This window comes from Apteryx mantelli, chromosome 41 (assembly GCF_036417845.1).
Source record: "Apteryx mantelli isolate bAptMan1 chromosome 41, bAptMan1.hap1, whole genome shotgun sequence".
Classification (NCBI taxonomy): Eukaryota; Metazoa; Chordata; class Aves; order Apterygiformes; family Apterygidae; genus Apteryx; species Apteryx mantelli.
The window spans coordinates 152916-174581 of record NC_090018.1 but is presented as its reverse complement, the minus strand read 5'-3'; the positions used below and the strand labels follow the sequence as shown (position 1 = coordinate 174581).

At 59.4% G+C, this 21666-nt stretch overlaps 2 protein-coding genes and 1 long non-coding RNA gene across 9 annotated transcripts; 1 reads left to right on the top strand and 2 right to left on the bottom strand.

Moving 5' to 3' along the window:
* The first annotated feature begins 35 nt into the window (after positions 1 to 35).
* Positions 36 to 4751, top strand: TAFAZZIN (tafazzin, phospholipid-lysophospholipid transacylase). 5 transcript variants are annotated; one of them, XM_067315108.1, is made up of 11 exons: positions 36 to 197; positions 1170 to 1306; positions 1398 to 1526; positions 2113 to 2158; positions 2236 to 2321; positions 2789 to 2869; positions 3554 to 3595; positions 3904 to 3966; positions 4205 to 4257; positions 4334 to 4411; positions 4515 to 4751. In XM_067315108.1, exons 2-11 carry the CDS (start codon positions 1198 to 1200, stop codon positions 4602 to 4604), a joined length of 777 nt encoding a protein of 258 aa, XP_067171209.1. In that variant the 5' UTR covers positions 36 to 197; positions 1170 to 1197; the 3' UTR covers positions 4605 to 4751. The 5 variants fall into 5 exon arrangements, with proteins under 5 accessions (XP_067171209.1, XP_067171208.1, XP_067171210.1 ...); XM_067315107.1 differs by having other exon boundaries at positions 36 to 201; XM_067315109.1 differs by lacking the exon at positions 36 to 197 and adding an exon at positions 198 to 268.
* A 115-nt stretch (positions 4752 to 4866) lies between these two features.
* BCAP31 (B cell receptor associated protein 31) lies at positions 4867 to 6942 on the bottom strand. Of its 3 annotated transcripts, none has more exons than XM_067315064.1 (8): positions 6854 to 6942; positions 6430 to 6527; positions 6211 to 6311; positions 5944 to 6088; positions 5723 to 5821; positions 5493 to 5607; positions 5271 to 5371; positions 4867 to 5198 (listed from the first exon to the last, which is right to left on the bottom strand). In XM_067315064.1, the coding sequence occupies exons 1-8, from the start codon at positions 6903 to 6905 to the stop codon at positions 5160 to 5162; spliced, it is 750 nt and encodes a 249-aa protein (XP_067171165.1). In that variant the 5' UTR covers positions 6906 to 6942; the 3' UTR covers positions 4867 to 5159. The 3 variants fall into 3 exon arrangements, with proteins under 3 accessions (XP_067171165.1, XP_067171166.1, XP_067171168.1); XM_067315065.1 differs by having other exon boundaries at positions 5723 to 5858; positions 6854 to 6887; XM_067315067.1 differs by lacking the exon at positions 6854 to 6942 and adding an exon at positions 6799 to 6835 and having other exon boundaries at positions 5723 to 5858.
* Positions 6943 to 7230: 288 nt separating this feature from the next.
* On the bottom strand, positions 7231 to 14940 carry LOC136995244 (uncharacterized). Its single transcript, XR_010886789.1, has 2 exons — positions 14838 to 14940; positions 7231 to 12735 (listed from the first exon to the last, which is right to left on the bottom strand). It is a non-coding gene; the product is annotated as an uncharacterized lncRNA (long non-coding RNA).
* Between the last annotated feature and the right edge of the window lie 6726 nt (positions 14941 to 21666).

The following is a 21666-nucleotide window of genomic DNA, read 5'->3' as shown; positions in this document are numbered from 1 at the left end:
ATGGTACGAACCCCCCTCCCCCCCCCCCGCCTCACCCCGCTCTAGCCTCCGCGGTGGCACTCTTCATGGTCGGCCTGGCACCGCTCGTCTGCCCCAGGTCCTCCCAGCCAGTGTTTGAGACATCGCGGCGCGCCTGACGGCACCCCACCTCCCAGCCCCCGCTCATCTACCCTTGGCGAGGGGGCGCCTTTGCGACAGTCCGTGAGCGAGCGCGCTTTACGGCGGGCGGCCTTGGCGGGGGGCTGCGGCTCGGCGTTTGCGACACGCGGTGGGGGCATGTGGAGGCGCTTTACGGCAGGGGGCAGCAAGGGGAGAGTCCGTGGGGTCATGGAGGGGCTGGCGGGCACCAGGGGGATAATTGGGGGGGGGGGCTGTGGGGCTCGTGGGAGCTCTTGAAAGGGTCTGTGGGGCAGGTGGGGGGATCTATGGGGCCCTGAGGTGTTACTGGTGGGGTCTGTGGGGTAATGAGGGGGTAATGCGGCAGTTTAGGGGCCATGAGGAGGTCTGTGGGGCATGGGGGGGGCTAATTGGGGGGGTCTGTGGGGCAAAGGGGAGAGTATGAGAGGTCTGTGGGGCCCATGGGGCTCACTAGGGGGCTCTGTGGAGCATTTAGGGCCGTTTGTAGGGTCTGTAGGGCAAAAGGGGGCTAATAAGGGGGTCTATGGGGCACTGGGGGGCCCATCGGGTGGGTATGTGGGGCAAAGGGGAGATCTTGAGAGGTCTGTGGGGCAATTGGGGGGGTCTATGGGGCCTGTGGAGCTTATTGGGGAGACCTGTGGGGCACATTGGGGGGGCTCTGTGGGGCAATTGGGGGGTCTATAGGGCCTGTGGGGCACACTGGGGGGGTCTGTGGGGCAAAAGGGGAGCAATGGGAGGGTTTATGGGGTGCTGTGGGGTTTATTGGGGGGACCTGTGGGGCAAAGGGGAGCTCATGAGAGGCCTCTGGGGCAATTGGGGGGAGTCTATGGGGCCACAGAGGCTCACTGGGAGGGTCTGTGGGGCCATAGGGGCTCATTGGGGGAGGTCTGTGGGGCAAAAGGGAGCTAATAAGGGGGTCTGTGGGGCACTGGGGGGCCCATTGGGGGTGTGTGTGGGGCAAAGGGGAGATCACGAGGGGTCTGTGGTGCAATGGGGGCTCTCCGTGGGGCTGATGGGCTGGGTGCCCCCAGGGGCTGGGGCGCCCCCCGTGATGGCACCATGCCGCTGGCCGTGACCTGGCCCTTCCCCGCTGGCCCCCCGCTGCCCTGGGCCCTGGCCAGCCGCCTTGTCACCGGCCTTGTGGGCACCTACAGCTGCATCTGGACCCGTGAGTGCCCCATGGCCACCCCATGGTACCTGGAGGGGGTGGGGGGGTGTCGCTGCCCCCTGGCTCAGCCCCCCGGCCACCCTCCCCCCAGGCTACCTGAACCGCCTGCGGGTGCACAATGCCGAGGTGCTGCACGAGCTGCTGGAGTGCCGTGGCCCCGCCACCCCCCTGCTCACCCTTGCCAACCACTGCTCCTGCATGGACGACCCACACCTCTGGGGTAGCTGGGGGGTCCCTGGGGTGCTTTGGGGGTCCCTGAGGGGTCTAGGGGGGATCCTGTGGGTGCTGGGGGTGCTCTGGCTTTCCTGGCAGGTCCCTGGGGGTCTTTGGAGGTCCCTGGGGGGCTTTGGGAGCTCCTGGGGGGCCCTGGGGTGCTTTGTGGGGGTCCTGGGGGCCTTGGGGGGATCCTGGTGGGTGCTAGGGGTGCTCTGGCTTTCCTGGAAAGTCCCTGGGGGGCTTTGGAGGTCCCTGGGGGGCTTTGGGAGCTCCTGGGGGGCCCTGGGGTGCTTTGTGGGGGTCCTGGGGGCCTTGGGGGGATCCTGGTGGGTGCTGGGGGTGCTCTGGCTTTCCTGGCAAGTCCCTGGGGGGCTTTGGAGGTCCCTGGGGGGCTTTGGGAGCTCCTGGGGGCCCTGGGGTGCTTTGTGGGGGTCCTGGGGGTGCTCTGGCTTTCCTGGGGGGGGTTCTTGTTGGTCCCTGGAGGTATTCTGGGGGTCCCAGAGAGGCTTTGGGGGGTCCCTGGGGGGCTTTGGGGGGGGTCTCTGGGGCTTGGGGGGTCCTGGGGGCTCCCATAACTCCCCCCCCCGCAGGGATCCTGAAGCTGCGGCATGTCTGGAGCTTGCACAAGATGCGCTGGTGAGCAGGGTGAGCAGGGTGAGCTGTGGGGGGGGGGAGCCCTGTTTCTGCCCCGAATCACCCCATCTCGCTCCCAGGACCCCCACAGCCGCCGACATCTGCTTCACCCGTGAGCTGCACTCCCGCTTCTTCAGCCTGGGCCGCTGCGTCCCCGTCTGCCGAGGTGCCGCCACCGCGGGGGGGCCGCTGGGGGACCACTGGGAGCCACTATGGGCCACTGGGTGGTGACTGGGAGCCACTAGAGGCCAGTGAGAGCAACTAGGAGCCACTGGGAGTTGCTGGGGGGCCACTGGGAGTTGCTGGGGGGCCACTGGGAGCCACTAGGTGGCAACTGGGAGCCACTAGAGACCACTGGGGGCAACTAGGAGCCACTGGGGAGTCAACTGGGAGTCCCTAGGAGCCACCGGAGGGCAACTGGGAGCCACTGGGGCATGGCGGTGTGGAGGTCAGGCACGGGTCTCTGCCCATACCAGAGGATCCCAGTTTGTACTGGGGGGGGCTCGCAATCCATATTGGGCTGGTCCCAGTCTGCACTGGAGCAGCCGCAGTCAGTACTGCAAAGCTCCCAGCCCGTACTGGGAGGCTCCCAGTCCATACTGGGAAGGTCCCAGTGCCTGGCCCGGTGCCCAGGGGACGGCGTCTACCAGCGGGGGATGGACTTCATCCTGGAGAAGCTCAACCAGGGCGACTGGGTGCACGTCTTTCCTGAGGGTACTGAAAGCACTGGAAGAGTACTGGGAGGGACTGAGAACACTGGGAATGGGGCGCATGTCTTCCCTGAGGGTACTAGGAGCACTGGGGAGGAGGTGCACATCTTCCCCGAGGATCCTGGGAGCACTAGGAAGAGTACTGGGAGGGACTGGGAGCACCGGGGACAGGATGCATGTTTTCCTCAGGGGTACTGGGAGCACTGGAAGAGCACTGGGAGGGACTGGGAGCACTGGGGGGGGAACGTCTTCCCCAGGGGTACTGGGGGCACTGAAAGAGGACTGGGAGGGGCTGGGAGCACTGGGAATGGGGTGCACATCTTCCCCGAGGGTCTTGGGAGCGCTGGAAGGGGACTGGGAGCACCGGGGACAGGATGCATGTCTTCCCCAGGGGTACTGGGGGCACTGAAAGAGGACTGGGAGGGGCTGGGAGCACTGGGAATGGGGTGCACATCTTCCCCAAGGGTCTTGGGAGCACTGGAAGGGGACTGGGAGCACCGGGGACAGGATGCATGTCTTCCCCAGGGGTACTGGGAGCACTGGAAGAGTACTGGGAGGGACTGGGAGCACTGGAGATGGGGTGCATGTCTCCCCGAGGGTACTGGGAGGATACTGGAAGTACTGGGAGGACACTGGGAGGCCCTGGGGATCCCCCTGTTGCCCTCCCATGACCCCCCTGTCCCTGCAGGCAAAGTGACCGTGGGGCAGGAGTTCGTGCGCTTCAAGTGGGGTGAGGTCCCAACCCCCAACTACCCCCAAGTCCCCCCCCACTCCCCCATGGCCCCCCAACTGCTCTCTTTGCCCCTCAAGTGCCCCCTCGTCCCCCCACCTGCCTGAACTGCCCCCGACCCCCAACTGCTTCTTCTGCTCTCAATACCCCTCTCTGCCCCCCAATGCCCCAACTGCTTCTCAATCTCCTGTTGCCCCCACCTGCCCCCCAAGGCCCTGTCTCTGCTCCCAAGTGCCCCCCAGCTGCCCCCCTAGGCCCCCAGCTGCCCTCTCCGGCCCCCCAGCTGCCTCCTCTGTGCCTCTTCGCAGGCATCGGGCGCCTCCTGGCTGAGTGCCGCCTTGACCCTGTCGTCCTGCCCCTGTGGCATGGGGGTGAGCAGGGACGTGTGGGGCATGGGGGGGGGGGGAATGTGTGGGGCGGGGGTGTGTGGGGGGACATATAGGTGAGCAGGGCCAGGGGGATGCGGGGGACATGGGGGGATGCAGAGGGATGTGGGGCACATGGGGGGATGTGGGGGGACAGGGAGGAGGATGGAGAAGGGGCAGCTCCAGGGCAGGGGGCTGCGGTCCTGCATCCCCCTCTTGCCACTGCCACTGACCTCCACGCCAGGCATGAATGATGTGCTGCCCAACACGTCCCCCTACGTGCCCCGCGTGGGGCAGGTGAGTACCGGGGGCAGGGGCTCGGGGGGGGGGGGGGCTGTGGGGCTGGCTCTGGGGTGCTGACGCTCTCCTGCAGCGCATCACGGTGGTCGTGGGGCGTCCGTTCAGCGTCCGGCCCCTGCTGCAGCACCTCCGTGCTGAGGGCTCCTCTGCGGTGAGCACTTGGGGGGCTGCCCCCCGGTGGGGGGCTGGGTGGGTGGGGGTGGCCCTGCCCCCTGGCACCGCCAGACCCCTGCCTCTCCCACCCCCCCCCCCAGGTGGAGATGCGCAAGGCGCTGACGGACTTCGTGCAGAGGGAGTTTGAGGCGCTGCGAGCCCAGGCCCAGGCCCTGCACCTGGCCGCATAGCACCATGGGGCGCCCCGGCCCGCTGGCCCCGCACCCGGCCCGGGGCGCCCCGCAGAGGGACGTGCCACCCTGCGGCCAGATGGAGCTGCCCCCCTGTGGGGGGGTGCCCAGGGCACCCCCCGCCCCCCAATAAAGCTGCTGCAGACATGGCCGCCCCCTCAGATGCCTGGGTCCCTGCAGGGGGGGCGGAGCGGGGACACCCAGACTGGGCAGCGCTGGGGGGGGGGGGGGGGGGGGGGGGCCAGGCATCCAGGAGCCAGAATTTGATCCCATGTTTTATTGAAGCGGAAGCAGGGGGAGGGGGTCCCCTCCCCTATAGTGCAGACAGCCAGACCCCCCCAAAAAATGGGGCTCGGGCCCCCAAAATGGGGCTCGGGCCCCTCCAAAACATGCCCCCCCCCAGCCAGGAGGTCCTGCAGCAGAGGGGTGGGGCCTGGTCCTGGTGGGCGTGGCTTTGCCTGGGGGCATGGCTGGCTGCCCCAACTCTCCAGCAGCAGGGGTCATGGCTTGCTGTAGACCCTGCCCCCCTGGTGGCAGGGGGCGGGGCTGGGTCCCTCACTCCTCCTTCTTGTCCCTGGGGCCATCGTGGGCTGCCTGCAGGGAGAGGGAGGCAGTTTAGGGGCAGCCCCCGGTGCCCACCCAATGCTCCCAGTGTCCCCCCAGTACCTGCAGGCGGGCGTGCTGGTCTAGCAGGCGGTCGTACTCCCGCGTGAGCCCCTCAGCCTGGCGCCGCATGGCCTGAACCTCGTTCTCCGCCTTCTCCAGTGCTGCCGGGGGGGGGGAGGTGTCAGGGACACCCCAGAGCCCCCCCAGCTACCCCCTGGGATGCCCCCAGCTCCCCCCGGGGCTCCCCAGCCCCCCCCCCCAGCTTCCCCTGGCCCCTCTTACTGCGTTTGCTGGCTGCCAGCTCCTCCTTCAACTTCTCCACCTTGGCCTTGAGGCTCTCATTCTCATCATGGGGGGCCACCAGGGCCCGGCCATCACCCCCTGCCTCCTGCAGCTGCTGTGGGATGGGGGGGGGGACACAGAGGCATGTGAGGGGCCACTGAAGGGGCCCAGGTGTCTGGAGAACATCTCCTCCCCTCTCCCCCCCCCCAGGCTCCCAACATTGCTGGTACCTTGCGCAGGGCATCATTGTCCTCCATGTAGCGGCGGGCAGCCTGGCTGGCGCCTTCCGCCTGCTTGCGGAAAGCCTCAGTGGAGGCGCCCAGCACAGCCTGCTGGGAGATGAGCGTCACCAGGCGGCGCAGCAGGCTGCGGGGTGGGGGTGGGGGAACAGTCAGCCAGACGCCTGGGCCCCCTCCCTGCGTCCCCCCTCCATCGCCCCGCAGGGACTCACAAGGAGAGCAGCAGGGCAAAGCCGGCCAGGTAGAGGTTGCGCTGGGCCCGGAAGAGCTTCATGTGGAAGTGCTCGAGGGCGCCGGGGCTGCTCTGCAGCGACACCCGCTCGGCCACATCGTACTTGCGGGTCTCCCGCAGGGCGTCTGGGTGGGCGGTGTTCAGCGGGGCGCTCCCAGCAAAGAGCCCTACGCTGGGAGGGCCCCTGCCCAGCCCCACGTAATGAGCCCCCCGTCCTCGTTAACTGCCCCTCGCCCCAGGCGCTCACCCAGCAGCAGCAGCACCAGGATGACGATGAGGACGATGAAGACGGTGTTGCCATAGGCCACAGCCAGGCCCACCAGGCGCGACTTGAAGATCTTCTGCCATCTGCCGTGACAAGAGACATCAAAGTGTGCATGCGGGGGGGGTGTCAGAGCTGCCCCTCATCACCCCCCCCCCGCCCTGCAAAAGGGGCCCCGGCATCCGGGAAGCCCCCAGCCCCCACCTGGCGGCTGAGACGAAGGGGACGCAGAGCAGCAGGACGAGGAAGACCTCGGCGTAGAGGAAGGTCGCCACCGCGGTCCACTGCAGGCTCATGGCGGCCTGGGCCGGGGGGGGCGGCCTGAGGACCCAGACGTCCGCCCCCTCCTCCCCCGCTAGGGACCCAAGGGCCGCTCCTCCCCCCCGCCAAAGGGACCCAGGCGTCCGGGCCCCGCGGAAAGCGAGCCAAGGGTTGCCCTTCCTCCTGTAAAGGGACCCAGGCGCCCGAGCACCACCCCACCGGGGCACGCGAGCACCCCGCCAAGTCAGGGAACCGGGCGGGATCACTATCCGTCAGCCCCAGCCCGCCCCAAGACGAGACTCCGGTTCTCACTATTTGGCAGCGGCGCCCCCCGGGACCCCGCCGACCACCACCCGCCACCCCCTACCGGAAACAGGAAGCGGCCCTGCGGGAAATCCCGCCCCCGGCCCGGCCCGCATCGCCCAATCAGAGCCGAGGGACCGGAAGTGCCGCCGTCATCCCTGCGGCTACCGAGGCGGAAAGAGGCATCTCGACATCCGGCCGAGGCCGGGCGGAAGTGGCGGGCGACACGCCGGCGCGGATCGCCATGGCGCCCGCGGCGGAGTAGGGCTGTCGGCGGGACCCGTTTTGGAAAGAGAAACCTCCAAATTGGGGCTTTTTGCGGATTCTGACAGCGGACGGGGGGGACGAGCTGCTAGAGCCAGTGACAACGCCGTACGAGCCCGTAGAGCCCAACCTAAGCGCGTGCTGGTGTTGCCCGTAAAGAAACACATAACTACGAAAGCAGTTATATGCGGTGCTTTATTCAGGGCCCGGGGTCTCAGGGACTCATGTCCAAAGCTGAGAATCCCAACCCCCGTTTACCTTGGTTACATATTTATAGTGTTTGGTTATATAACATCATTTCCATACAATCAACATAGTTGCTAAGTTAGATATTTGATTAATAGTGTTTGGTTATATAACACTATTTTAATACAATCAACAGAGTTGCTATAGTATTCGGTTACTTAACATAATCAACAGAATTGCTAAGTTACATGATTGTTTCCCATTTACGGTTTCTTCAGTTACTGTTGCCAAGATTCGTTTATCATTTACCTAGTTCATCAGACCGTACAGTTACCCAACACCTGTGATTATACTTTAATGCGAGAATCCCAAGTATAGCCTATTTTAATCAATATAATGTAATACTGGGACGGGCTCGTATGGGCTCGAGCTGGCATGAGAGCCTGTAGAGGCCCACAGGAGCCCAAAGAGGCCCGTACGAGCCTTTAAGAAGAGGCCTGTAAGAGCCTGTAGAGGCCAGAACAAGACGATATGAGCCTGTAGAAGTCTTAACAGGCCCGTAAAAGCCTGTAGAGGCCCCCACAAACCCATGCGAGCCCATCCCACACTGTAGAGGCCCATAAGAGTCCGTACAGTATGCACGAGCACAAACGAGCCCGTAAAGGCCTGCACGAGCCCATACGAGCCCGTACGAGGGCTGTGTGACCCCGTAGAGGTCCGTGAGAGCTCGTGCAAGCCCGTGGAGGCCCACATGAACCTTTATGAGCCCATAGGAGGCCCATGCGAGCCCGTAGAGGCCTGTACAAGCCCGTGGAGGCCCGCATGAACCCGTACGAGCCCGTACAAGGCCCATGCGACCCTGTAGAGGCCCGTGCGAGCCCGTACGAGCCTGTAGAGGCCTGTGCGAGCCCGTACGAGCCCATACGAGGCCTGTGGGAGCCCATGGAGGCTGGTACGAGCCCATGGAGACCCATACGAGCCTGTATGAGGCCCATGCAAGACCACAGAGGCCCGTGCACGCCTGCGGAGGCCCGCGCGAACATGTACGAGGCCCGTACAAGCCCATAGGAGGCCCGTGCGAGCCCGTGGAGGCCCGCACAAGCCCGTACGAGGCCTTAGGAGGCCTGTGTGAGCCTGTAGAGGCCTGCACAAGCCTGTGCAAGGCCTGTGTGAGCCCATGGAGGCCCGTGCGAGCCCGTACGAGGCCTGTGCGAGCCCGCGTGAGCCCATGGAGGCCTGTACGAGCCCGTACAAGCCCATCGGAGGCCCATGTGAGCCTGTGTGAGCCTGTGGAGGCCTGTACGAGCCCATACAAGCCCATAGGAGGCCTGTGCGAGCCCATGGATGCCCGCACAAGCCCATATGAGCCTGTAGAGGCCCGTGCGAGCCCGTACGAGGCCTGTGGGAGCCCGTGGAAGCTGGTGCAAGCCTGTGGAGACCTGTATGAGAAAGTGTGAGCCCGTACGAGGCCCGTGTGAGCCTGTAGAGGCCCGTGTGAGCCCGTGCGAACCCGTGGAGGCCTGCGCAAGCCCGTATGAGCCTGTGCGAGCCCATACGAGGCCCATGCGAACCTGTAGAGGCCCGTATGAGGCCGTAGGAGCCCGTACAAGGCCCGTGTGAGCCCGTAGACGCCCGTGCAAGTGCGTGTGAGCCCATGGAGGCCCATACAACCCCGCACGAGCCCGTACAAGGCCTGTGCGAGCCCATATGAACCCATACAAGGCTTGTTTGAGCCCGTGGAGGCCCATGCAAGCCTGTGGAGACCCTCACCAGCCCGTACGAGCTTGTACAAGGCCTGTACGAGCCCGTGGAGGCCTGTATGAGCCCATACGAGCCAGTACAAGGCCCGGGCGAGCCTGTAGAGGCCTGTAGGAGCCCGTAGAGGCCCGTGTGAGCCCGTGCAAGCTTGTGGAGGCCCATACAAGCCCGTACAAGCCCGTACGAGGCCCATACAAGCCTGTAGAGGCCTGGGCGAGCCCGTATGATCCCGTACGAGGCCCGTGTGAGCCTGTGTGTGCCCATGGAGGTCCTTGAGAACCCATACGAGCCGGTATGAGGCCCGTGCAAGCCCCTGTGAGCCTGTGGAGGCCTGCACAAGCTCCTACAAGGACTGTGCAAGCCCGTAGAGGCCTGAGCGAGCCCGTAAGAGCCCCTGCAGGCCCACGCGAGCCCATATGAGGCCTGTGTGAGCCCGTGGAGGCCTGTGCGAGCCCGTAGAGGCCTGTGTGAGGCCTGCACAAGCCCATAGAGGCCTGTGCAAGCCCATAGAGGTTTGTGTGAGCCTGTGGAGGCCCGTACAAGCCCATAGAGGCCCGTGCAAGCCTGTGTGAGGCTGTGGAGGCCCACACGAGCCCATGCGAGCCTGTACGAGGCCTGTGCAAGCCTGTGTGAGTTCGTGGAGGTCTGCATGACCCTGCACAAGCCTGTGTGAGCCTGTGGAAGTCCGCTCGAACCCATATGAGCCTGTATGAGGCCCATGTGAGCCCGTAGATGTCCGTGCAAGCCCCTGCGAGCCTGTGGAGGCCTGTACAAGCCCATACAAGGCCCATGGGAGCCTGTGCGAGCCCATGGAGGTCTGCACGAACCCGTACGATGCCTTAGGAGGCCTGTACGAGCCCGTACAAGTTGGTACGAGGCCTGTGCAAGCTCGTAGAGGTCCATGTGAGCCCGTAAGAACCCCTGTGAGCCCATGGAGGCTCGTATGAGGCCCATGCAAGCCCGTGCAAGCCTGTGGAGGCCCGCACGAGCCTGTAGGAGGCCCGTGCGAGCCTGTGGATGCCCGCACAAGCCCGTACGAGGCCCGTGGGAGCCCGTGGAGACCTGTACGAGCCAGTACGAGCCCGTATGAGACCGTGCAAGCCCATACAAGGCTCAGGTGAGCCCACAGAGGCCCGTGCAAGGCCCACGCGAGGCCGTATGAGCCCATGCGAGCCCATGGAGGCCTGCATGTGCCCCTACGAGCCCGTGCGAGGCCCATGTGACCCTGTAGAGGCCTGTGCGAGCCTGTGCGAGCCTGTGGAGGCCCGCATGAGCCCGTACGAGCCCGTACAAGCCCATAGAGGCCCACACAAGCCCTTGCGAGCCTGTGGAGGCCTGCATGAGCTTGTATGATCCAGTACGAGGCCCGTGCAAGCCTGTAGAGGCCCCTGTGAGCCCATGCAAGCCTGTGGAGGCCTGCATGAGCTTGTACAATCCAGTACAAGGCCCGTGCGAGCCTGTAGAGGCCTGTGCAAGCCCTTGTGAGCCTGTGGAGGCCTGCATGAGCTTGTATGATCTGGTACAAGGCCTGTGTGAGCCTGTGCAAGCCCATGGAGGCCCGCATGAGCCCATACAAGCCCATAGGAGGCCCATGCGAGCCCATGGAGGCCTGCACAAGTCTGTACGAGGCCTGTATAAGCCTGTAGAGGCCTGTGTGAGCTCCTGCGAGGTTGTGGAGGACCGCACGAGCCTGTACGAGCCCGTACGAGCCCGTACGAGCCCATGGAGGTCTGCATGAGCCCATACGAGCCTGTATGAGGCTGTGGAGGCCCGCACAAGCCCGTGTGAGGCCCGTACGAACCTGTAAAGGCCCGTACGAGGCCTGTACAAGGCCAGTAGGATCCTGTAGAGGCTTGTACGGGCTTGTATGGGACTCTACAGGCTCGTACAGACCTCTACAGGCTCGTATGGGCTCCTGCAAGCTCATGCAGGCCTCCACGGGCTCATGTGGGTTTGTATGGTCCTCTATGGACTCATACGGGCCTCGTACAAACTCACATGGGTCCCCACAGCTTGTGCAGGCTCGTACAGGAATCTGCAGGCTTATACAGGCTTCATATGGGCTCGTACAGGCTTGTTTAGCCTTGTGCGGGCCTCCATGGGCTTGCATGATCTTGTATGGGCCTCATACGGGCTCATAAAGGCTCATGCGGGTCTCCATGGGCTTGTGTGGATCTCTACGGGCTCGTACGGGTCTCCACGGGCTCGTATGGGCCTCTACGGGCTTGTGTGGGCCTTCAAGGGCTCATATGGGCTCATAGGGGGCTCTGCAGTCTCGTACAGACTTCGTACAGGTTTGTACTGGCTCACACGGGCTCATGCAGGCTGCACGGGCTCATACAGACTCGTACAGGCCTCTACGGGCTTGTACAGGCCTTGTACAGGCTTGTACGGGCTCCTGCGGGCCTTCACGGGCTCGTACGAGTTCATACAGACCTCTACAAGCTCATACAGGCCTTGTATGGGCTTTGTACAGGCTCGTACGTACTTGCGTGGGTCTCCACGGTCTCATTCGGGCCTCTGCGTTGAAGGAGCGTTGTCACAGCTGGGAGCTCTGCGGAGATCTGCGGCTGGCCATGGAGGATGAGCTCTGACTTGCAGCGTGGACACAGCTAAGTCCTGGGGCTGCACTGTATGTGAACAGGGCTGGGAGGTGGAAGGTGGTTTTGCCCTAGGTGGTTACTGGTGTCATTGGCTGCGGCTGTTTGCCCATGGAGCTGAGAGAACCAAAAATATTAATGGTCTGTAACAGAGATGAATTAGTGCTTGCGGTGTTTCAGGTAGGTTCAGTGGAAGCACACCTTAGTGCAATCCTGTGGCGTGATTCTTGCACATGCTCGCATTTGAATGGTGGCTAAAACCAAGCCTATGAACAGCAACTGTAACATGATTCTGGTGCGTGTCTTCCTGTTCCGCTGCCCTTCTAAATGAAGGGGAAACTTCTTAAGCTGTGGGCAAAACCCCATGGCTTCTCTGTACTGTTCTCATGCTCATGGGTGCTTTGGTGTTTCTTGCTTAAAGCTGAGGGTTTGAAGTTTTTCACTTAAGGTTTATTGTTTAGTTTGTTGAAGGTCTCTCAATCAGGGGTTGTGGTTTACTACTTTATTTTGTGGGGCTCAGTCTTTATCAGTCAGAGGTTACAGTTTGCTCATTTAGCGATCAGGGCGCAGAATTTAAAATCCAACCTCATCCATAAATTTTAAAGCCTTGGCAACCATTTGCATTCCAAGATTTGCAGTTTGTCACTTAGGGTTCAGGGCTTACTGATAAATGAAAAGGGCTAAATCCTTAGATAATAAACTGTAAGCCCTGAAGCCTAAGCAGCAGGCTGCGAACCCTCCTTTGGGGTTTGTAACCTTCCCCTGTACCCAGCGTTCAGCTCTGTGCGCTGACCTGAGGTCTGGGTTTCATGCGGCGCAGGCCCATCACACCGAGACTGGCGATGTGACGGGTGAGCTGAGCGCTGTGAAAGCATCCTGCAGGGCTCTAGTCTGGGGTAGTGCAGAAGCGCGGGCAGGCAAGATCAGGCATTTTCCTTTCAACTCTCAGAGCTGGATCCTATCCCTGAAGGAAAAAGCAGAGGGGGTAGGCTGTCGGCTACTCAGACACTTGCCACGTCAAGGGCAGCAGCAGGAGCCGACCCTTCCCCGATGGATGGATGAACGCTGGTGCGGTCATGACCCTCCGGGTGTCACAGGGTAAGGGGAAGCATGGCAGACTCGCGCCCAGGTGTTGTTTCTGTGCAGTAAAACAATAAACAGTTGCTTTATTCTTTGCACTCATGTCTGCGGTTCCTGCCGTCGCTTTGCCTGAAGATGATGCCCAGGGGAGGAGGTTACACATTGTGTGCGGTGCTGGGAGCTGGTCCCCAAATCCTTCGTACTTTGGCGTCCCTGTGGTTCCCAGGGAACCCAGTGCTGTTTGCAGGGCTGTGGGGAATTTCCCTTGCACTGCCTGGACCTTGGGGCGGTGTCGGTGGCGTTTCCCATCATCCTGGGGGCAGCCAGGGCCCCTCCAGGGCTGCGTGAGGTCCCCAGACTGCTTCCGGATTTGCTTTCAGCACTTCACAATGTCCCTCGTGTGTCTGGGGATGGGGCCTGTGTGCCTGGAGCTGGGGGATTGTTTCCGTGGGGATGGGGGGAGCCTGCAAGCACCGTCCCATCAACCACTTCGAGCCCTGTGATGTGCTTTATGGCTCCTTTGGTGTGCACCAAGGCCCTTCATTTGTATTTCGTTTTGTCCCAGAGCCTTGTGTTTGCCCTCTGATGCCCTCAGGACCCCTCAATTCACATTTTGGGTTGCCCTCAATGTTAGAGAGTATTGAACTGAAGCTGTCTAGAATTAATTGCTTAGCATAACTTGCTTAGCATTAGTAGCTAAATTTGCTGAAGCCTTAGGCCTCAGGCTGTGAACTCGCTGTGAACTTTTACTTAGATAAGTAAAAGGGGGGCCCCAGAGCAGGTTCAAGCTGGAGAGATAAAGAAGCTACACTGACAGCAGGAGTAGCCAACCTTGAAGATAAGCAGCAGCCTGCCTAGAGACAATGGAGGGGCCCAGTGAAGAAGGGGAAGACCCCAGACCCAACTATTACTATTGGTCCAAACTCTCGCTTAAGGGGTGGGGAATTTAGATTGTAAGGGTATAATTGCCCAGGGATTTCTTTGTTCGGGGTCCCTCTTTGGAGGCACCCAGCTCGAGCTGTAATTACCACACGTGTATCATTAAATTTTATTTCTCTCCAATCTGACTTCGAACTTCTGCCTCAGCAGGAACCTAGGGTCGGACCCTGTTATGGAGGCCGGCAGGCCTGATTTTCCATAACACTCAAGCCCCCCGTGTGCCTTTTGGTGTGCCCCAGGGCCCTGTGTTTGTTTTGCAGCATGCCACATAGTTCTCCGTCTAGCTTTCTCCCCTGTCCTAGAGTTTTCTGGGTGCTTCTTGGCATGCCCCAGGACCCTCCCTTTGCCTTTTGGTGCCCCCAGAGTCACTCTGTTTGCTCCCACACTCGTTGCACCCACAGCTCTGGATTTGTTCTCTTGTCCCCTCAATACTCCCTTTTCCTCTCTGTACACCCCAGGGGTCTCCCTTCAGCTTTCAGCAACTTGCTCTCAGGAGTGGGGGTGCCTCTGCTGCCCTAGCAGCCCAAGCTGTCTGTGATGGGGCTGATGGCCATTCCCCCCTCCCCAGTTCCTGATGGGCTGCAGCTGTGGGCCCTAGGGCTGGGATGAGCCCCAGGTGGGGCTGGCTGGGATGAGCCCCAGGTGGGGCTGATGGCAACAGCGGGCACACACCGGGGTTGGGACTGCAGTTGGGGGAAGCCTGTGCTGGGGCTGGTCTGGGACAATGGATCTGCTGCCGAGTACCGCCCGCTGGGACCAGCGCGGTGGCTGCACCACAGAGGAGGTGAGGAGGGTGAGGGTGTCCGCGCTCGGGGCTGCGGGTCCCCCACGTGCCGGGTGTCCCGGCGGACGGGAGCGTCCCGGGCAAGGCGGCACAACCAGGGCGCACCGGGCCGGGAGAAACCGCACCCGGCCCGAGGATGGCGGTGCACCGGGGCAGTGGGGGCCGGCCGAGGACGTGGTGGGGAAGAGCGATGCACCGGGGCCATGGAGAGTAAGGAGGGAAGGGGAGCGCCGGGGCTGTGGTGGTGCGGGGCCGGGGGGAGGAAGGGGGAGCGCCGAGGCTGTGGTGGGGTTTATTGCGCGGTCGGAGTAGCGCGGGGGCGGGGGGGGGGGTGGTCCTGGGTCAGATCGGGAGCGTGTCGGGGAGGGGGAGGAGGGATCCCAAGGGAATCCCTGGGGAGGATCGGGGGGGGGGACAGGGGCGGTGTCGGAGCTGACCTGGGGCCGGTCGCGGCGGCGTGGGAGTCCGGGGATGATGTTGGGGATCGCGGGGCCGCGCTCCCGGCTTTGCGGCGGTATCCGGGTCCCGAGGGCGGGCGAAGGGGAGGAATAGGGGCGGGACGGAACGGAATCGCCAGAGGGTCAAACCTCACGGAGCGCTGCACCCCTCCCGGCATGCCGGGAGCAGTAGTCTTCCGGCACTGGGCTTCCGGGAGGCCATGTTGCTTTGCGCTGCATGCCGGGAGCAGTAGTCTTCCGGCACTGGGCTTCCGGGAGGCCATTTTAGCCTGCACCGCATGCTGGGAGTTATAGTCTTTTGGCATTGGTTTTCCTGGTGGCCATTTTACTCTGCAGGGCATGCCGGGAGGTGTAGTCTTTCTATCCTGGGAACTTCCCATACTGGGAGACCATGTTGCGCCTCTCGAGGTGGCAGGAGGTGCAGTTCTCTGTCAGTGGGATTCCCAGCAGTCATTCGCGTTGTGCTCTGTGGCAGGCCAGGAGCTGTAGTTCCAGGTGCCTGTGCCTTCTCCGCCCTGCATCAGTGGCCCGCTGTGTCTGGTCCTTACTGGACATGTGCGGCTCACGCGAGAGTCCCCATAGGTCATCGGGGACAGTGGAATTTCCCTGTTTTTCCCTCGTACAGGGCAGGAAGTGTTTTCCATCTCTGCTGTTGTTACCAAAAGGCCCCAGACAAGAAAGAGTCTCAAAGGGGGTGGGGGGGGAATGGGGGAACTGTTACTACCAGCTCGGACGAGAAGGAGTCTCAACAGGAGCCTCAGACAAACATACCCAAGGACACAGGTGCAGCTGCGACCCATACATCCTGAGAAAGTACAGATAAACCAGTAGAAGCCAGTTAGAACCAAGATTAGGACTGAGACAGCTTTTCTCAAACAAGGAAGCACACCAAGTTGAGACCATGTACGGAAAAGTAGAGCAAAGTTCATGGCAAGACGCTGAGTGACACCTCTTCTGACACCACTAGGGACCACCAGAGACCACCAGAGACCCCCACAGAAGACCCCCAGAGACTCAGACCGCATGCATAATGATTATGTAAATGTAGTAATTAGTTCTAAGAAATAGAATGAATATGTATAATCATTCCTGGAAATTTAATGCATATGTATATGATAGAGCAATATAAACTTTAGATGATGCGACACACGGTGTGCACGTTAGGTGGAGCTATCCCCCGTGCACCCGTCACCGTAATAAAGAAAATGCCTGCTTCTTAATGCTACATTGGTGTTAAGGAGTTTTTTCCCGATCAGCACTGTTTCTGTCCAAGGAGCCTAGAACAGACTGAGAGACCCTGGAACAGCCACAGGCACCCCACAGCAGCCCCAGGGACACAGTGTCACTGCCTCCCAAGGTCATTGCATTCAGGTACCTTTAACTGTGTGGAAAGAGCCTGCAGGAGGCCTGGGCACGGATACAGAGAATCTCCAGTTGCCTCTAAGGACCTGGAACTATAAATATTTTCTTTACAAAGGCGCGATCTCTTTGATGCCTTGCTGCTGCTTCTGTGTTGCTCGGTGCCCAGGTCTACTATGTTCAGATCCACCCTTCTTGCTGCCCTCTGCTCTGTCTCAGCTGCTGGCCAGATGAAAAGGGGCGTGCGGCTAAGCACTAGGCCAGGGTGTCTCGGCTGCCTGCTATAGGACAAACAGGAAGGGGAATCGGTGACAGGAAATGAAAGTAGATGCGGATAAGAAACAGCTGCTTTAGAGGACTAAGATGTAACTGAGATGCAACAGGGGCAACTGAGAAGAGTGGAAGTAACAATGGAAAATGGTGATGAGGAAGGTGTGTTGTTAGAGGCAGCACAGTGGAGAAGTGAGGGAAAAATTGCTCCTATGGTGAAATAAAAACTGTTCTTAAGAGATATTTGCTTTTGCTCTTCAGGTTATGAATCTGCATGACTTCCTGAGAACTGTTCTGAGCATGTGGTGTTGCGGGTCACGACTGCCTGGGCAGCGGTCCCCAACTTGTCTGCCAAGACTACGCAACAGCTGACAGCTGCCTGTGGAATGAAAGCAAAGGCCAACTTCTCAGAGGTAAGAGGCAGGGTCCAAGCAGGAAGATTATGGTGGGTGAGTTAATGCCCCAGAATCTTCAGTTTTCCCCCTCGTCTCTCCAGGACTCACACATTTGCTTCCTAGTTCCCTCAGGACCTATCCATTTGCCTTTAGGTGTGCTCCAAGGCACTGCATTTGTTCTCCTGTCCCTTCAGAAGTCTTTGTTTCTCTCTAGATCCTGCAAGATTACAAGGCTCCCTGTGGAGCCCTTCTTCATGTGCTGGAGCCCTCTGTCGGCCATCCAGTCCCTTTAGCAGCCCTCCGTTCTGCTTTGACCCCCTCCTTTGGCCTTTTAGTTTCCACCCACAGACCTCTCTTGGCCCTCTAGACCCCTTAGCACCACTCTAGTCCCCTCGGAACCCTTCCAAAGGCCTTTGTCATGCCCCAAAGCTGTCTTCTGACCCTCGAGTCCCCTTAGGACCTGTCTAGTCCCCTCAGAACTCCTCTGGAGGCCTTTGCTGTGCCCCGGAGCCCTCTTTTGGCCATCCACTTCCCATAGGACCTCTCCTGTCCCCTCAGAGCACCTCTTTCTTGTTCTCTTCTTGTTCTCATCTCTTCAGTCTTTCTTGTTACCCAGTTTTCATTTTTTGTTCATCTAGTCCCATTAGGAGTACTCTAGTGTGTTCTGGACTACACTTTTGGCCTTCCTTGCTTCCCAGAGCTGTATCTTGGCACTCTAGATCCCTTAGTACCTCTCCAGTCCCTTCAGAATTCCTCTGGAGCCCTTCTTCATGCCCGGTAGCCCTCTGTTGGCCTTCTAGCCCCTTTAAGCAGCCTTCTGTTCTGCTTTGACCCCTGCTTTGGCCTTTTAGTTCCCCTGCAGACCTCATTTGGCCCTCTAGAGCCCTTAGTGCCACTCTAGTCCGCTCAGAACCCCTTCCAAAGGCCTTTGTCATGCCCCAAAGCTGTCTTCTGGCCCTCGAGTCCCCTTAGGACCCATCTAGTCTGCTCAGAACCCTTCCCCACATCTTTGTTGTGCCCCGGAGCCCTCTTTTGGCCATCCACTTCCCATAGGACCTCTCCTGTCCCCTCAGAGCAGCTCCGGAGATCTATCTTGTTGCCCTGTTTTTATGTCTTGGCCATGTAGTCTCCTTAGGAGCCCTCTGGTCTGCTCAGAACCCCTCGTGGGGTGCTTGTGCCCCAGAGTTGTCTGCTGTTGCCCCCCTCCCCCCCCCAGCCCCCTTCAGAACCCTCTAGTCTCCTCAGAAGCCTTCCAGGTTTCTTCCTTCTTCTCCAGAGTGATGTTTTCTCCACGTAGAGCGCTTAGCACCCCACTAGTGCATTCTGGACTACTCTTTCAGCTTCCTTCTGCCCCAGAGCTCTATCTTGGCCCTCTAGACCCCTTAGGACCCCTCTTGTTCCCCCAGAACCCCTCCGGAGACCTTGGTTGTGCCCCAGAGCTGTCTTCCGGCCCTCCACACCCTGCAGAACCTCTCTTGTCCCCTCAGACCACCTCCGCATGTCTTCCTTGCTCCCCAGTTTTTACTTTTTTGGCCATCTAGTCCCCCTAGGACCCCTCCAGGGTGTTCCAGACTACTCTTTTGGCCTTTCTTGTTCCCAAGAGTTGTCTTTTGGTTTCTAGCTCCTTTAGGACTTCTGTAGCGTTCTCAGAATTGTTCCCGAGGCCTTTTTTTATGCCCTAGAGTGCTCTTTTCATCGTTCAGTTGCCTGGGCACCCCTGTTTTCCTCTGGGCCCCTTGGGAGGCCTTGGTTGTCTTCTTCTGGCTTCTTTTAGTTGCTCTCTAGTCTCCATAAGAGATGTTTAATCTGTTATGGATTCCTCTTTAGAGCTTTGTTGTTCTGCACAGATCTCTGTCCTGTAGAGCCCTGAGGAAGCCCTTTATTTTACTCTGGACTATTCTTTCAGCCTTTCTTTTGTTCCTAAGCTCTGTTTTGGCCCTTTAGACCTTGTAGGACCCCTCTAGTGCCTTCAGAATCCCTTCTGGAAGCCTTTTTTGTGCCCTAGAGCCCTGTGTTGGTTCTCCAGTCCTCTTAGCACCCCTCTTGTCTCCTTGTGTGTCTCATTCATCTAGAGAAACAGAGCTTGTGTTCCCCTGAAGATCTACCCATTCCACCCACCGCCCGCTTTTTTCTAATTACTCTAGGTACTATACAGGGAACATCTCTCTTTGGAAGTACTCACATTACAGAAGCATGCTTGTTCCAGGAGTTTATTTTGATATCTTGCTTTACCCTACAGGAAGTGCTGCCCTGTTAGAACAGCTGTACTATCTGCAGGCCTGAAGCAATTAGAGGACTGTGGTATAGTGTGCCCTTTATAGGTTATGTGGAATGTTGTAGCTTTCTTCCTAAGCATAAGCAGAACTGATTTCTAGTTTTTAATGTAAAGGCTAGTGTAGTTAGGGTAAAAAGAGAACATACCTCCTGATATTATGGATACAGTACATGAAGTCTCAGTAACCAAGTAGATGGTCCGTTTCATCAAAGAGGCCTGTTTATCCTTTCTGTGCTCTCCATTCTAGATACCGAGCAGAAGAAAAAGCCTTGCTTCTGCCTAGCCCTGTGTATTTATGGGTGCCATTGGTTTGCCCCTCCCCTCCCAAGGGCTTGTGGGTGGGTCAGTGGGTGGGATTAGGGTTACATAAAGCCAGGGTCTCGGGCCAGGGAGTTCATTCTGCTTTTGTTCTCCTATGGGAACAGTGGTCTGGAATTGTCTTGGCGAATAACAGAATTTGAGGAAGTAAAGCTACCCAGGAAGATTTACTGCTGCATTTGGAGAAGCAAAGGTCATTCCTTGAGGTAAGAGCAAGGGGATGGCTCAAGCTGGAGCTGTGAGCATGCCAGAAAGCTGCTTATGGTAGACAGTTTTTTTCTTGGGTCAGTATCTCGGTGTGGGGTGTTCAGGGTTGGAAGAGGGCTTCTGAGTCTCCAGTTGTATCTTCTGTTACCTGTCAGTATTGTTTTCTGGTGTTTCTGTGTTTACCGTGGAAGGGATGCGGCTTCATCACTGGACTCTTTCAAGAGGATCACACTTGAGGAATTGTTTGTCCCTCTCCTGGACTGCAGACAAGAGGAGACAGCAGAGGTCCTGGGAAAACATTTCCTCCTACATTTACACCTTAGAGGGGTGTGTGTGTGTGTTTTTGTTTGTTTGTTTTTGTAGCATTTCCAGTAATTGGGATGTGCGTGAGGTATCGCTCTCATCAGCTAGTCTGGTTTCTGGCTCGCTTGCTGGATATTTTTTGCTGCTCCTCAGAAATATTGTCACCCCTGTTCAGGGAGAAACTGTGTGGGTTTTTTGTGGTATGTAGACTTGCAGAAGAGTCCCAACTTTATCTGAAGAGGGAAGGAAGCATCCTCCCACCCTGCAAGTGCAGTACGATGAGAAAAGAAGTCACATCATTGGACACCAAACCCAACTGTAAGCGCATGTGCCCCAAAGGCTCAGAAACTATCCTGCACACAACTAACGAGCTCATCTCTTTTCCTGCCCAAGCCTCGGCGCTGAGAGGGAAGAAACTGCTGGACTTCTCTGGACCACGAGGAACCATCGGCAGTCTTGCCTGCCGACTCCTCTGTTCCGTCCGTGCCCCTGAACCCACTGCCACGTGCTCTTTTGTGGCTCTGCTTCTGACCCCTACCCTGGCTTCTGGGGCTGTATGCTTTACTTTTTCAGGTAGCGTGTGGGCCTTTTCCAGGAATGGTTGAGGATTTCAGGTGAGGTAGAATGGGCAATCAGAATGGTGTTTTAGTTGTTCTAGGGCCGGTCAGTGCTGCCTGGCAGCATAGAAACTTTGTTTTGGTTTTCCAGGTGCCGTGGGTGTCCCTCCAGCCTCAATATTGGAGTTTAGAATTGGCACGGCGCAGGCGAGCGGAGCGCCCGTGGGGCTTTGACGGAGGGTGCTCTTGCGGACAAGACCGGAGCCGACCGGCCCGGGGGTGACCGCTCGCGCTCCGGTTTGGCAGGCGATGATGGCAAACGAGGTGACCGGAGGAAGATCAGAGAGGATGCGGCTGCCATTGAGGATGCCTGTTGAGGATGGATGGTGACCTTGAGCACTGCAGAAGCTAAGTTGAGGGGTCACGGGTGTTGGCGTGTCTCGGCTGTGCTTGCGCTGACATAGTGTAGTATGGGCTCTTCCGGATGAGTGCTGTGAGGCAGAGACAGTGGGCGTGCATGGCCGAAGGTGAGGGTGTGCTAGGCAGGGCAGCTCCAGCCTGTCTGTGTTGTTGCGTAGTCTATGTGGCGTGTGTTGTAGCTGTGCTATCTTTTGCTCGGGTCTTGACGCTGCTCTGCTCCTTTGTGCTCAAGGAGCACGGTCCACGCTGCGCAGTACTAACGCGGTAGGCATCCGTTGTCTTTTGCTTGGCCTGACTCATCAGCTTTGTGCCAAAGGATCGTGTCTCTTTCTGTGCAGTCAGGTAAAAGCGGCGGTCTGTCGCACTGGCTTTGCATCGTAGCCGGTCATCTTTGCGGCCATCTTTGAGATCTTGTCGGCCATTCTTCTTCCGTGTGTTTCTGGCGTTCTTTCAGGGTTTTCTTCCCTGCGTTGTCATGAACTCAGGTCTTTCTTGCTGGCCTCTTCTGCATCAATATTCTCGACTTTGCCAGCCCCTTTCCATCACGGGCGGTGGCGTTTGACTGTCTTCTGGGCTCGTCCAGAGCATCGGAGCCGCACGGTTGTGGCATCGTAGGGCTTTCTGGCCGGCAGCGTCTTATGCGTGGGAATAGTTCTTTTTGCGTAGGGCTTTCCTCCATGTTTGTGTCTGATATTTGCGTGTAT